This window comes from Solea solea, chromosome 3, assembly GCF_958295425.1.
Source record: "Solea solea chromosome 3, fSolSol10.1, whole genome shotgun sequence".
NCBI lineage: Eukaryota > Metazoa > Chordata > Actinopteri > Pleuronectiformes > Soleidae > Solea > Solea solea.
Window position 1 is genome coordinate 21968127 of NC_081136.1, and position 16274 is coordinate 21984400.

Genomic DNA, 16274 nt, shown 5'->3' on the forward strand with positions numbered 1-16274 from the left:
TTCCAATCAGCATTTATATATTTTAGCAGTTTGGCTATAACATTTCATACTTTACAAAGTGACTTTAATTATTCACAAATTTCACAGAAAGTACATTTCTGTGTTCATAAAAGTCAACACGAGTATTTATTCTTCTCTATTCCTGTCGCACACCGGGATAAAAGTCTCTTGTCAACAAGTGTCTGTGAAATACGCGTGTGTAAATAAAGTTTCAATAAAAGAAGACGTTATCACGTTAGTAAACGTCATCACGTTTCAGACGCAGTCTCTTGAGAGCCAATCAGAGTGTCGTGTAGTTTGAAGGGGCGTTTCGTTGAGTAAAGGGGCGTTTCGTTGAGTGAAGGGGCGTTTCGTTGAGTAAAGGGGCGTTTCGTTGAGTGGTCTGCGGGTCTGCAGCTGGACCTACTTGGGTGATAACGGCACATCCGTAATGTAACAGATAAACAACATGGCGGCGTCCTTACAGCGTTTCGCATCTTCTGGGAGATATCTCCTGCAAAGACTGAAAACTAATTCTTTAATTCGGGTAAGAAGAATGTGTCAACTGTCATGTTTTTGATACAACGCCTCTTCGAAGGTTGTTCGACAATTATACATATAGAGTGTTAGCGGAGGGAACCCTCCCCGCGTGTCTCCCGGCGTAAGGTAAAGCTAGCTGACAGCTGTGACATGGCCGGCTATGTTAAGGACATTTAAAGTAGCATGTTATGTTTAGCTTGCGTAATACCGTAAAATATAGACAAACAGTTTTAACATTTAATCGGTGGACAGGATATTCACTGCCGATATCTGCGACGTCAATCTTACTAGTCAAAACTACAGCTATATGCAATTCTGACTAATTTTACTAGTCAGGATGACTAGTCACAATTCAAATTCTGGATATCTACATCTTCATTCTGACTGAAACTTAATTCAAGATATCTAAAGATATAAATGTATTTAATATTTGAACTGGGGACTGAAGATGGAGATCTCTATACGCAACTTAATTGTATGATAAACCCCATACACATGAGTAGCAAATGTGACGTCATTCTGACCATTTAAAAACTGAATTACAGATATCTGAAACTGTAGTTTTGACTAGTAAGAATGACATTGCAGATATCTACAACTACAATTCATACTACTCACAGTGAAATTACAACTAGTGAAAATGAAGTCACAGATATCTGTAATGGTAATTCCAGGTAATCAAACTTGGCAGTGACTAGTCACAGATGACGTAAGTAGTGTAATTGTGACTTGCTGGTTAACTGTCCACCTGTGCTTCACCTGTAGGTCACAGCAGGACCACAGAGACTCTTGGCGACAGAGGCTGCTCAACGGGTCTCCCTCAATGTTCCTGAAACCAAGGTGACAGCTTTACAAAACGGGCTCCGTGTGGCTTCAGAGGATTCGGGGCTCAGCACGTGTACGGTAAGTACAAGGGCAGTTGCTGTCCCGCTTGTGTGTTTGACACCTCTGCTTCTACAGTAAATGCAGGGTAGATGTGTGAAGGTAAAATGCTGTGCATAGATGCGCTGTATGAATACATTCACTCACCTGCATTTTAAGCGGGTCGTGTAGATATTTTTTTATATCCTCTGTATTCATAATTGTTGAGATTATGTTACATTCTAATATGTATCACATTTGTCTTTTCTTGTGATATATGTATTTTAAAATAAATAAGGTGGAATTTAACATGTAGTTGGCTGTAATCGCCTGTAATTGAATGCATTTTGAGTTGGTATTCAGTCTGCTATTCACTGTTGTTTGTCACTCTGTAAATGTGTTTAACACAATGACAAGAAGGAACATTAGACAATGACCTTGAGGTCAGACAAAATATTGTTTCAAAGCATTGACAATCACAAGGCTACAAGTTTTATTTCTAGAACAGAAAGGTGATCGGGAGGTTACGGACTTGGATGATGTGCTTCTGTGCAGCACCCAGTGTGAAGATGTAATCTAATGTTCACTGCCTTTTTCTAGGTGGGTCTCTGGATAGACGCTGGCAGTCGCTATGAGAACGAGAGAAATAATGGCACGGCACATTTCCTGGAACATATGGCGTTTAAGGTGAGATGGAAGCAGTGCATGATTGTTTTTACTACTGTGATCTGGACTTGCCTATTTGATTTTTAATTGTTCTAATTCATATCATATGCAGCAATGTGTAGGAATAGAGGACGTTGTAGTTTTAGTGAATAAAAATAATAATAATTGTATGTAATATTAAATGTTTTGTTGTGTGTACGCGTATGTCAGGGCACCAGGAAACGGTCCCAGCTGGATCTGGAGCTCGAGATTGAGAACATGGGAGCTCATCTGAATGCCTATACGTCCAGGGAGCAAACTGTGTATTACGCCAAAGCTTTCTCCAAGGATCTTCCTCGAGGTACAGTACAGCAGCGCAGAGGAGCTGAGTGCCTGTGACATTAAGGCCTTTACCGAGGTGATAAAATGACCCCGATGGCAATTCAATTAGTAATGAAGAGAATATAATATATTCTTATATATTAGATTTGATCATTTTGAGGTTTTTATTTTTCATTCATTATACATGGATGACGAACCTATTGCCCCCTTTGCTTTGTATATGTGTATAATCTGTATATTTCACATGATCGGTTGTGTACTTGAGGTGAAGAAGAGAATGCAGGGTGGAGTGGGTAGAGACGAGCATTTGGGGTGATGTGTGACTGGATGCCAAAAGTGAAAGGGAAGGTCTACAAAACGGTAGTGAGATCTGTTATGATGTATGTACATTTATGAAATGTCCAATGTGACTTGTAGGTACAACATTGCCACTAGTTTAGGGGCGTTTTTCACACCATGAATCATCTCAGTGTTTTAGTTAGTCTTACTGTTGTCCATGACAACCCTGCCCCCAGTCTTTGACTTTCAGATGTGTTTAAATAATTACCAGTCTCTCATGAGTTTTCTGTTTGTTTGTTTGTTTTAAGCTGTGGAGATTCTGGCTGACATAATCCAGAACAGCACTCTGGGTGAGGCGGAGATCGAGAGGGAGCGAGGGGTCATCCTCAGAGAGATGCAGGAAGTGGAGACCAATCTGCAGGAAGTGGTCTTTGACTACCTTCATGCCACAGCATATCAGTCCACAGCTCTGGGCAGAACCATCCTGGGTCCCACCGAGAACATCAAGTAAGAGTGACCAGCCATTAGTAATGCACTGCTGCTTTGAGGTGGTCAGAACAGTGTCATTGCAGGGCTTGTTCATGCTCAGTTGTGTGTGTGTGTTTGTGGTGCAGAACTATCAACAGAGGAGACCTGGTGGAGTACATCACCACTCACTACAAAGGGCCCAGAATAGTGCTGTCTGCTGCTGGAGGTCAGAGCTGTTTATGTTATGTTTGTACTCTCATACGAGCTGATGTGCCATTTTAATATGAACCTGTACCCATGGTCATGAATTCACACCAGAGTGAAAATTCCTACTTTCTGTATCTAAACAGGAGTTTCTCACAACGAGCTTATCGATTTGGCCAAGTATCACTTTGGAAAACTTCCCGGTCATTATCAAGGCGAAGCTCCGGCACTTCCTCCCTGCCTCTTCACAGGAAGTGAGGTAAGGTTCAGTCTCAATGCTAATTAAATGCAGTTTATTTAAGTATTCATGACTCTCGAGTGGGTACAAAATATGCCAGCACCCACACACTGTATGTGGTCATGCTGCTTAGCAACCACCATTACACAACCAATGCAGAAGAAAAGTCTATACCACACAACATTTAACATGTTGTGTTGTCATGGTGAGTTCAGATAACACACGGGAGATAGAAGACCTTTTTGTAACGTGTTCTCATGCTCACACGGCAAGAAAAACTAAATTGCTCCACCAGCAGAGAAACACTGCCACTGCAGAGAGTGAATCAGAGACACGTAAGCTATTTTTCATACAATCATTGATTGTTTTATATTAGTTATGATGTAAAGCAGTGGGTTTACATCATACAAACTGGGCCTGTACCTCATGACTATTATAAAATACTATTTAAAATACTGTTTATAGCAAAATTCCATCTGTCATGTACAGTATATATGAAGTACTATGAGTGGGTGTTGCGATATATGAAAAAATCTCACCCAGAAATGTCATCACTTCTGAAAACACATGAAGTCTACTAACTAAATGCTTGCTGCTGCCACCTAGTGATGATAGATGCATCACAAATAGGTAGTCTTTGGCGTGGATGGTAGAGCTGCAACTACCGATTATTTTCATAATCGATTAATCTGTCGATTATTTTCTCGATTAAGCGTTTGGTCCATAAAATATCAGAAAACCTTAAAAAATGTTGATCGGTGTTCATCAAACCTGGAAATGATGATGTTCTCAAATGTCTTGTTTTGTCCACAAACCAAAATGATTAACTTTTGTAATATTATGTTTGCATTTATTTATCTCCTGGCATTTAAGATTTTCATTACCTCATGATCCCTTTATTTAATGTAGCAGGTGCTCTTCCATGGAGTGACCATGTCCAGGTGGTTGCAAAATGCAGTCATTGAGGAAATATTTGTTTTGTATTTTTTTAAATACATAACAAGTAGTAATTGATTTTTTTTATAATCAAGCGAATAACATTTTTTTTAATACTAATGATCACGTTAAATTTTAGCAGTGATGCTTACTAATGGAGATTGACTGAAAGTGTGGGAAACACTGTTATCTTATATCTTAGTAATAATAATATTCATTCCACACTTTGTGTCTTGTTGTTGTCACAGATCCGTGTGCGTGATGATAAGATGCCTCTGGCTCATATCGCCATCGCCGTGGAGGCAGTGGGGTGGTCTCACCCTGACACCATCCCCCTCATGGTGGCAAACACACTCATTGGAAACTGGGACCGGTCTTTTGGTGGAGGCGTGGTAAGAACTGGTCTACAACAGTGCAGCATACAGACACACACACACACACACGAAGGTCCAGTTCATATTTTTCTCACATGTCCGTGTTGTCCTGTGTGACCTCAGAATCTGTCCAGTAAACTGGCTCAGATGGCCTGTCAGGGAAACCTGTGCCACAGCTTCCAGTCCTTCAACACCTGCTACACAGACACTGGCTTGTGGGGTCTCTACATGGTGTGTGAGCCTGGCACCGTCAATGACATGATGCACTTCACTCAGATGGAATGGTAAGTTCACTAAACTAGCACTGGACACTCATCCAGACACTTATTTCTTACAGGGTTCCCACAGGTCCTTGAAATCCTGAAAGTCAGTGAACTTGAAAAAAAAAAAAGTCCAATACCCTTGAAGGTTTTTGAAAATCACCCTAAATAGTGCTTGGATTTTGTGCAAGAAAGAATTTATATTTAGGTAAATGTCTCCCACCGCTGATGTGCCCTTTGTTTATTACAATGCCACCCACTATCAAGAAGACAAGAAAATCAAGTAAAAGTACTATGAGTGGGGGTGCAGTATATGAAAACTATACCCAGAAAACACATAATGTAACAAAGGATAATGTAAATTTATCACAGCTGTGAGGTGCTGGAAAAGCCTGAAGAATGAATAAAAAAAGTGCTTGAATAGCTTGGAAAAGTGTACGAACCCATGACTTTTGGCCTTAAAGGTGTCTTGAATTAATGTTATTCATCTTGTTAAAATGTATTCAGTTTGTTTCAAAGATACTTTTTCATTTCTCATCAAAAGCACAGGCACAATTATTTGTATTAGCTTCATATTGTAAATTTACATAATGGAATATCTTAAATTGAGATGGCCTCTGATTTTAGCCTGTTTGTGTCATTAGTTTTAAATGCTGCTATTCTTAAAATTCTATTGCTAGATCTATTTTTTACATATATTATTCCAATAGTACTTTAGGACCGTGCAATAATAAAAATACACATTCTTTAGAACAGACAATGCAGGTCTGAATGCTGCCTTCATGGAACCAGAGTGGCTGACATGTTTGTTGTTTCCTGTTAGGATGTCTCTCTGTACGAGTGTGACGGAGAGCGAAGTGGCTCGGGCAAAGAATCTGCTCAAGACCAACATGCTCCTGCATCTTGATGGTAAGACTGTGCGACGTCAGGGGAGGCAGAGCAGAAAGTGCAGCAGCGTCACCGTACATGTCTCCCGTTTGTTTTCTCTCTCCAGGATCTACCCCCACCTGTGAGGACATCGGCAGACAGATGTTGTGCTACAGCCGCAGGATCCCTCTGCACGAGCTGGAAGCCAGAATTGACGTGAGTGGATTCAGTTGTTGATTGAAAAGGAACAAGTCTTCTCCAAATGAGGCTTAAGCTATTTCAGTGATTTTAAATGTTACAAAGAATTCCTTCTACCTTTTTAATAGATGTGTTCAGAAATGGCTGCAGCGTCTTACTTTGTTTTTTTTTTTAACTTTCATTAGGCCATTGATGCGACCACGATTAAGGATGTGTGCACCAAATACATCTACAACAAGGCTCCTGCCATCGCAGCAGTTGGTATGTTGGTGATTATTCATTATTAAATAATAGATTTAGAGCATCATGTTGTAGCAGGTAAACCTGTGTAGTGACGGAGTCCCTGAAGTCTTGAAAGTTCAAGCTACGCAGGTTATGAATTCTTTTCGTGAGGTGCATATCATTTTGATGGCTCTCTTACATACTCTTATACAACTGGCAGAAATAAAACTTAATTTGGGCTAGGGCTGAACATCAAGTCATTTTGAAATCAAAACAGCACTTTGACAGCACAATTGGCAAACTAGCTGCAATTAAGGATTTATATCATGCAGCACATCTGATTTAAAGTCCGATTCACACTAAGCTTTGTGTTGCCAGTCACGCTCATCATGTTCCCCACGGTCAAGTGAATGACCAACATGTTGCACTGTTACTAGACGTTCCTACCGTTTTTCTTCTGGAATTATTACTTTTTATTAAGGCTGCAACTAACCATTATTCTCATAAGTGATTAATCTGATTTCCAACCAGAAACTATTGACGTTTAAGAAGCTGAATTATTAAACACTCTGACCTATTAATCATTACAATTTATTGCAACTTTATTTTAAAAGGTAATGCAGTACTGTAGTTAATATATTGCCATGTGATACTGTTTAAAATCTTTTTAAATCCATTAGTGTATGTTAAAGTGACACATAACTTGAAACACATCTACTACTACTACTACTACTACTACTCAAATTGCAGATATTGTAATATTATTCACACTAATTTGGACTCCATCCATCTCAGTATTAGTCTACCTGAAGAAATAGCTTACTGCTTTTGTCTCACTGTAACAGCCTTTTACTACAGGACACTGAAGTCAGTGTCACTTTGTAATCCTGCCCCAAAGTCCGTAGAGAAAAATCAATGTTTTTAAACGACAGTGCACAGCAGTTATTGATCCACTGCTGCTTCCATCGTATGTTATTTTGTGACTTCAAATAACAAAACAATGTAGCAGCAGACAAGCATGAATTTCTCTATGGGCTTTGGTGCAGGAGTAAACATTTTACTGACTGAAAAGACTTTCTAATGGCGAGATAAAGCACCCGACCTGTTAAGATATCGTAGACTGAGGCAGGCATTGATTTTATCAACTGAGCATTTTGTTAAGTGGCTAAGATGTGTTTTACCTGATGTCCCAACTGGCAATGGAAAAAACTACAATTCAAAAGCATATAGAACTTTTAAAGTGATCATTGACCTCTGAAAATCATGTGTGAGCTTTGCTTCAAAATGTCCTCACATACAACCTGTGTTTGTTTCAGGTCCGATTGAACAGCTGCCAGACTACAACAAGATCCGCAGTGGAATGTTCTGGATGAGACCCTGAGCAGAGACTCACTTTTTAACTGTACAGCATAGAAACAGACACTATTTAACTCCTCTTTAATTTCTTTTTTATTATAAAATAAAGACCAACACAATAATGTTAAAATAACACAGATACTATTGTCTTTTGTGGTTCTTGTCATTTTTTACTCTTGCCTGACACTTGTTCCAGGGCAGCTTTCTTTGCTTTAACCATCTCCACCAGTTCCTGTCAGAGAAACAGAGAAGTGTGTTTCCGAGTTAGTCCAACACTTAAAACATGACGGGACATGATGAGCCTCATGACAGGACACCGTCTTACCTTGTATCTCTTCATACAGTCTTTCTTGTTTCGTCCTGGGACGGCAGCAGCTATCTTCTCCCACCGCTCGGGTGTGCTGACTGGGTACGTCTTCAGAGCCTGTTCCAGAAGCTTCTGCTCCTCTGTGGTCCATGGTGCAGCGCTACCATCGCCACCAGAAGCTGAGGGGCACAGACGGCATCATTATAAAGAAAAACCCAATACATTAACCAACAAAAAAAGGAGAACTGTTCTTTTTTTGTTGGTGGAAGAATAAAAAGTTGTAAAATGACTGGTAAGGCTGGGCGATATGGCTTATAAATAACATCTGAATATTTTTAGGCTAAAATAAAGCTGCACACGAGTTGTTTCTCTGGACTCATGAACACTTTTCTTTTGAGATGCTTGTGCTTCTCAGAGTGACATTGTAAATACACTAAAATAAAATATCATTTATGATCCGTATTACAGGATCTTAATACAATTACCTTTCACTTCAGATTATACCTGGTTTGTTTCTTTATTTTAATGCCAAATGAAGGATATTTGTGTGTGTTACAAAGTTGGTGATGGACAAATTCTGCTGTAACACCAATAATTTGGCTTAAATTTAAAGACATGGCATATAGATATTTCATTTACAATTTGTATTTCACTAGTTTTTCTATTCAATATAATGATTATCAATGCAACAGCATTTAAAGCCAGGAAAAGTAATCATGGATACTTTATTATGATACGAGATCCAAACTCTAAGACCATATTCTGATATAGATATATACATACTATTGATCAGCCCTACTTTAAGGTTTTAATAATTGGCTGTTTAATAAATAATTAGTCAAAGCTGATTACTAAAGGGAAAAAAAATCTATCCACCAGATTAATAAATCTACTCGTCTTTTAAAAATTAAGTTCTGTAATTACTCCATTTAAATGGAATATGTTTTGTTTTCTTCTATGACTACACTACAGTTTGTGAACAAAAACAAAATGAGGACATTTTCAGGTTTGGGGTGAAAACAAAATAAAAAACATTTTCTGACAACAAGAGTTGAAATATACTCACCATCAAACCTCTCTGAGGGCACAGCGTTGTCTATGGTTGGTAGCACTGACGAGTGTTCCTTCTTGAATTTCTCATAGGCTTTTTTGTTGATCTCATCTTTCTGTCCTGGATCTGAGAAGATGACATCAGCAGTTTAAAGGGGTGGGGGCAAAGAATCGATACAGTGACATTTTTTGGATTGTATTGAATTTTACATTTTTATCTGTCTGATATCCTATCCAATGATATTGCTAACTAATCTATCAGCCAATGAGCTATGTTTGTGAAAGAAGCACTTTAACCAAAATGCAAGCACTTTTCAAACCTTAAAAACACAACATTAAAACTCAAGCACTTCCTTCCTCTTTTCTGCACTTTATTAGATGAAAAATTACTTGGTATTTTTGTCATTTATTATTAATGAAATGTTCTCAAGAAAAACTCGGCTATAAATGTATTTTATCTGCTGATTTGTTGAAAGAAAACTGCCCACTACTGTAAATAAAGTTTCTGGGTTTGGTTTCTTTAAGCAGCTTTTAGCAAGTTTTTTGATATTGAGTTTTGTTTATTTAAAAATAAAAAGTCACTACTGATGAACGAGGAAACAGTGATGCTGGGCACAGTCTTGTGTTGCACAGTGTTGCTCACCAAGTCGTTGGAGATTCTTGGCTTTGTTGATGACATCTTTGGCTGTCCTCTTCATGCCACTAGTGGAGTGTAGGTTCATGTAGTTGGCGATAACTTCCCATCTGGAAAGAGAGAAAAAAACATTTTTCATCTTTCACATCAACTTCATTGACCCAAGCAGGGTTCACATGATCTATTAAAACAAACAAAAGCATAATAAAAAAACAAAAACACATAGCACCTGCTAGGGATGGAAGTCTGTATCCAGTGCAATAACAATAAATCAGTAAGATGCACCATCAACTCCAGATGGAACACACAAGAAATGAGTTTTCCTTTGTTTTCTCTTCTATCATGGATCTATCTGCATCGACAGTCTGTACTTGTATGACTGTACCTGGCGTTGGTTCCAGCAGGAAACAGGTTGACAGCTTTAATGAGAAGCTGGAGGTCTTCCTCGTTCCAGCCCTTTCCACCACTGCCTCCTCCCCCGCTGGCCTGTTCGGCACTGCGAGCCGCCTGCCGCGCCTGGATCTCAGCCTCCCTCTCCCTCTGCAGCTGAGCGTTCACCTCCTGCACCTGAGAGAACACAAACAGCAACATGTTTTTATTTGAAAATTCAATATCATTTTGAACACAGATTGTAAAAGTCATGTTGGAATGACATGCAAATGCTGTAAGCTCATAGGCACCTAAGTACTAACTCCTTAGAGTTCAGTAGAGGTGACCTTGAAGATGCAGGCCTACAATACATGAGGGAGACTTGTGTCTCTGCAGATTTAAACTAGGAATGGGAATCAGTATCAGTCAGTATTGGTATTGGTCAGGCGTGAATGTGTTGTTATTAACTTCATAGTTCATCAATGGGTCTAAAATGACTGTATGACACTGCTTTGGGGAGAAACATGGGGTGCACAAAGTAAGTGCAACTCTCTGTAAGCTCACTCATCAATATCTTTGTGTTGCAGGGAAATCTGTGCTCTATGAGAGTGTTCTCATCAGTGGGTAATATTGTAAATAAAAAGAGGACCGCACTTGATCCCGGTCAAGATGATAAATTTCAAGGCCTTTGAAAGTTTTTGAAAATCATACTATATATTTTGTACATATAAACTGTATACTATAATATGCACTACCTACTGGCAGATACTTCTTGTGTTTTTCCTCTGACAAATACACACTACTGTCATCTGCTAGTAGGTCTGTGTGCAAGTGCAAGATTTACCCCCAAACACATGCTAACTGAGGCAGGATGGCAGTTGATCATCGTTCTTTGCCAATGACCAACTATGGGGACAATGTGTCCTGGGCTTGTGAGCTATAATAAGCAATCATATGCAGAAAAACACACATTCATTGTTTTTTTACCTGCTTCTCCACAGCAGACTTGCTTTCCTCTTTGGAGCCAGAGGCCAGGATTTCATTAAGAGACTGCAGACTGGAAAAACACAGCATTACAAACTGTTTAAAATCTCTTCTGGATGTAAGCACGGGCTTATTTTAGGACTAGATCAAATCAAACAAAGATTATCTCAGATTTAAGATGTACTGTATTTAATGATGTTTCTGCTGTTTACCTGGTGAGCTCTAGTCTGTCACAGAGCTTCTCCACCTCCTCCATCATTTTCACATTGTCCGCTTCATTGTCAGCAAAGTAGCTCCAGTTCTGTGAGTGAGGGAAGAGATGGAGGCAGACATTACAGACAATCATGGACACACCCACCACTTACTCCACTTCTCCAAATCACTTTTTCGTGTCCATCACCAAGATAATATCACTGCCATCACATATATCAATCCAATAGGCATTTCAACTACAAATCAGTTATGTTTATCACTTACTCATCATGTATATGATATTATCCTGAGTCAACTGTAAAGTAACTGTGTAATGGTGTAACATGTGTCATTTCTGTATTTATTCTAAAGGCCTTTACACACCAGACCTGTATCCAGTCAGTGCGAGGTCGATTTTTTTCCGAGCGCTACACGTATGAGCTCAAAATGATATCATCATATTCCATCATGATATAGCAATAATGACATTTGCGACAATATTTCGCATAATTTCAAAAGAGAAGTGTTTGTTTTGATATGGAACGATATATAGTTCACTCATTAATGATACATAATTAATAAATAGACATTTAAGTGGTGGGTTGTATGAAATCTGTTGGGGATTTTGTGATGTTACTTGACACTCGAATGAAATGAAAGGCCAGAATGAGATAAAAGACAAAACTCAAACCTTGCAGGTGGTCCTAAGTTTCTGTCTCTCCTTCTTGATGGCCTTCTTCTGGATATCCTTCTCTTTCTTTGCCTGCTGAGCTACCTGTTTGGCCTCCTCATCTTCCTTCTCCTTTGCCAAACGAGCCACCTCCAGCTCTGCCTGACGGGCCTGTGTAAAACAGAGGAAATGTCAGTAAAAAAACAAAACAAAAAGCAAACCTGTGACATTTAAGAATCAAAACTCATCTGACCCTAAACGTGCTGGTTAACAACCTGTTGCTGGGCCTCTGGTCTCTCTGTCACACATCGGTCTCACAGACAGACATTTTACTCACATTTGTGCCACTGGATAAATCAGATCTCGAGACAAAATACTTCCTTGACTAACTCAATTAAAGTAATTAATTAGCAATATTTTACTTTTAACATCAAACACCACGTCCCACTCCTTCAGATCCTCACTGGTCGTTATCAGATCTGAGCTGACACCAATTAGGTCTCCCAGACTGTGGAACGACCTGTCTGAAGAAATCAGACCTATTAATTCTGTTGCCATTAACTCAGACTTAAGAATGGATATTTTTTAAGATTGCTTTTACTACTAGAGCAATGTTATCCATTGCCATTATTTTGCTTAATTGCTCTGTGTTTTAGTTTGTTTCGATTGCTATTGCTTGTTTACCGCCATTTGGAGCTCGACTGATTGGATTTTCAGTGACAGGTGCCGATCTTTAGAAATCAGGGCAGCCAATTGCCACGATATGATTACCGCTTTTTTCAGGCGAATTTTCTTTTCGTCTACATCTGGTAACTTAACAGTTTAATAACAAATTATACACAAAATTGCTCAGCTGAACGAGATGAATTATCCATCTTTACTTACCTATAATACCAACTTTTAGAATGTCACTTTCAGTTATTTAGCAGCATTTATTTGCATTGTAAACATGCATAACGCTCAACTGACGCAACGTTTTAATGTGTTATGTAAATTAACACAAGTTATTAATAAATTGTTAAAGGTCTAGTGTGTAAAATTTAGGTGAAATTAACACCTGATTGTATGAATTAACACTAAATGAGCCTTTTGTATTTTCAGGGTCAGCTCTTTGGAGGCATAGATAGATAGATAGATAGATAGATAGATAGATACTTTATTCATCTCACAGAGTTTTTACAGTAACTTTTTTTTAAGACTTTTGATGCTAACTGAAGGCTACATACAGTATAATCAGTTGGAAGGGAAGCGTAGGAAGAGCTGCAACATGCAACTTCACACACTTTGCACACTGTACCTTTAAAATAAAATAATTGCAGCATTTTTTTCTAAACTGAGTAACAAGGGTGCAGCATCCTCTTACCAAAATGCCGACTTAGTGTTGGATGGTATTCATTTGCACTATCCCACAACATGCAGCCTTGCTTAAAATGATGATTTGCCCCAAAATATATTACACTGATGGCAGTTAACAATATTTTATTCTGGTAGAAAATGCACAATAACTCTAAAAATGACAAAATTGTGGTAAATAAGATAGTCAGGCAGCTTAAACAGCTTTGGATTCACGTGAATTCTGCCATCGCTGGCCATGTTGCTATTGCCAAAACATTACCTTTAAGGTACATAAAAGAAGAAACAATAATTTCCCCCTTAGTGACCCCATTTCACTTCAGGGTTTTCAAACTTTCTTTACATCAGTGTTTTCCTCATTTGCCACATTTCCTAGAAAAAAACCCTATATTGTACAGCACTTTGCAGCATCACTACAGTTGTCAAACACTATGTTAAGAGTGATAATGGAGACTTACCCGGTCCTTCTCCTCCTGCTCTCTTCTCTTGGCTTCAACTTTGGCCTTCTTCTCAGACTCCTTCCGGGCTTTTTCCTCTTCTTTGAATTTCTTTATTCTAGGGTCATAACTGTAGGCAGTATCTGCAGTAAAACAATAAAACTCATCAACACGACACCATTTAAGTAAGACTTATTAAAGATATGTGTGTTTTGCTCTGTAGGACTGTACCAACTAGTGTTCGTATTCTGTTCATCTCCTCCTTCTTCCTCTGAGCTCTGGAGGCTCGATTCTGCTTTTCAATCCACCTCCTCTCGTCTCGACTGCAGGACAAAACATGTTTGTCAGGGTTAGTCATGGTTAATCATAACATTTGGTTCTGTACTTTGAAAGGCTGCGATATTGTTAGCTCACCATTCAGCCTTTTCCTTCTCCTCTTCATCCAGGTAAGAGAATTCCCTCCATGAGTCAAAGTTGTACCTTTAAAAAGCAGACAATTACATCCTATTAATACAATTTTCCCCTCAAAATTATCGTCCCTTGCTACATAATTACCAGAAAACCTTCCACTTACCAAAAAGAGTAAAAATTATCCACCTCTTCAAACGATGACTCCATGGTGCCAAGTTTGGGAACATGCTTTTTGGAAGACCATCTTGCGTTTCTCTCAAAAACTGGAGCAAACACTTCGAAAAACTTTTCTTTGCCTTCGTTCTTTGACGGCACAGTGTTGTCAAAGGTTGGATCTACGCTGTCAAAGGCTCTTCTCTTCACAGGATCCGACAGGGTTTCTATAGCTGAGATTTAAACAGTGACAACAAAGTGAGTACAGCAACTATAAGACACTACAAAATTAGTAGATGGTAAAATGTGTGTCCCCATATGTTGAGGAAACATATAGCAGCTGCATCACATACCTTTAGTTATACAGGTGAAGTAGTCGTTGTCTCCTTCTACAATCTGCTCACCAGCTGCTTTTCTTTTGTCAGGATGATGCTTCAACACAATCGCTTTGTCTGTCCAAAAAATAGCAAAATGTGACTAACGTATGTTTCAAACATATGCCAGAATTTCTTCCTTCAGAACAGGAGGTGAAAAAATACTCACGGGCAGCTTTGATCTGTCTCTGTGTGGCTTTGTACCTCAAATGTGGGAGCCCGAGGACAGCATAGTGATCCTGATTCTGATAAACAAGTGACCAGACACAGAGATTAAATAACTCTTTAAGTTTCATTTGTGTGTACAGTGACCTTGAGTGTCAGAAAGACACCAACAATTTAAATCTATTGTTATTATTATTATCATCATCAACAACAACCACCAAAAGTTACACACTGCAGCTTTAAACGGAACTGGCTCACCCTCAGTAAAACATGGCTGTCCACAGTGACACAATAACAAATTAATTTAAGCCTCACCAGAAGGCTCATCTACAAAAAAATATACCCCAGCTTAGTCTAAAAAATCTGCACCAAATTCCATGTAGAAAATCAACTATTTTAGCTTCCAGAGACACAGGAGCTGCTGCTCTACTACTGCCTTGCTGGTACATGTGTGTCAGAGGTAAATCTGAATGAAGGAGTTTAAACACCGAAGTCCCTGAATAACACATTTAAACTTACAGATGGCAGCAATGGATCAACAACGCATGTGTGCAGGGAGAGTGAATGGTTTACAAAGTGACACAAATCTCTGATCTGGCCCAATACCTTCCAGTCTTTGGGGTCCAGCGTGCGGAGCAACGAATGCTCCTGCAGCTGAAAATCTTCATCGTCCGACTCCTCAGATGAAACCTCCTCTTCCTCCAGCTCCTGGAAAGAGGCAGACGTAGTTCTGTTCCGTCTCTTCACATAGGCCTCGAGCCATCGACCCACAGGCTCCACCTGAACTTGTACAGAGGCTGAGAGAGAAGAAGAAATGTAAAGCCAAATGCACACTGATACCCGTCAGGTTTGGACAGGAATACATGAGAGGAATAAACCTGTCAAATTGGATTGACTGTTGGATTAAACTTGTATAACAATAACAGCAACAATAATAATTGTGTTAATGTAGCAATTTTATGACAATTATACAAAGTGCTTAACACTGATAATGAATAGGCCAAATACAAAGCGCGTAACAAGTAGTAGGAAAATGACGTAGATAGTAAGTTTCCGCTGTGTAGGACATTCAAAGTCAAATCTAACACAGTATAACAAATTATTAAGTCCTTGCTGCTGTGTGCTCTCTAGCTGCGTGCTAACGAGCACACAAGTCTTCATGTAAAGCACTAGTATCTTAGCTAGCTCCTTCCCTGTGGCCTCCTTCTTTCTTACCGGCAGCGGCTGCAAACACAACCGTCTCATCACTGTCCAGCGCTTCTAGCAGCATCTTCTTAAACTGCCCTTCACGAACATTCAGGTGCTGAAATCGCAGACTTAAAGCTCTCTAAAGTGCTGAAGTGAGTAAACCGCTTGACAACCACATGGGCCTCGCTTCACAAGTGCTTTTCCGGGAAAAAAGCGTT

The 16274-nt window shown here is 39.2% G+C and overlaps 2 protein-coding genes across 2 annotated transcripts; one reads left to right on the forward strand and one right to left on the reverse strand.

Annotated features, from left to right (window-relative positions):
• Positions 1-412: 412 nt before the first annotated feature.
• Positions 413-7908, forward strand: pmpcb (peptidase, mitochondrial processing subunit beta). Its single transcript, XM_058623580.1, has 13 exons — positions 413-526; positions 1285-1422; positions 1981-2067; positions 2257-2386; positions 2955-3153; positions 3261-3340; positions 3465-3577; positions 4741-4884; positions 4990-5150; positions 5950-6035; positions 6121-6209; positions 6377-6452; positions 7730-7908. The coding sequence occupies exons 1-13, from the start codon at positions 449-451 to the stop codon at positions 7792-7794; spliced, it is 1446 nt and encodes a 481-aa protein (XP_058479563.1). The 5' UTR covers positions 413-448; the 3' UTR covers positions 7795-7908.
• dnajc2 (DnaJ (Hsp40) homolog, subfamily C, member 2) lies at positions 7845-16257 on the reverse strand. Its single transcript, XM_058623579.1, has 16 exons — positions 16084-16257; positions 15475-15665; positions 14873-14948; positions 14683-14781; positions 14340-14562; positions 14180-14245; positions 13997-14088; positions 13787-13908; positions 11997-12146; positions 11326-11414; positions 11117-11186; positions 10146-10327; positions 9770-9870; positions 9143-9253; positions 8095-8255; positions 7845-8001 (listed from the first exon to the last, which is right to left on the reverse strand). The coding sequence occupies exons 1-16, from the start codon at positions 16136-16138 to the stop codon at positions 7933-7935; spliced, it is 1857 nt and encodes a 618-aa protein (XP_058479562.1). The 5' UTR covers positions 16139-16257; the 3' UTR covers positions 7845-7932.
• Between the last annotated feature and the right edge of the window lie 17 nt (positions 16258-16274).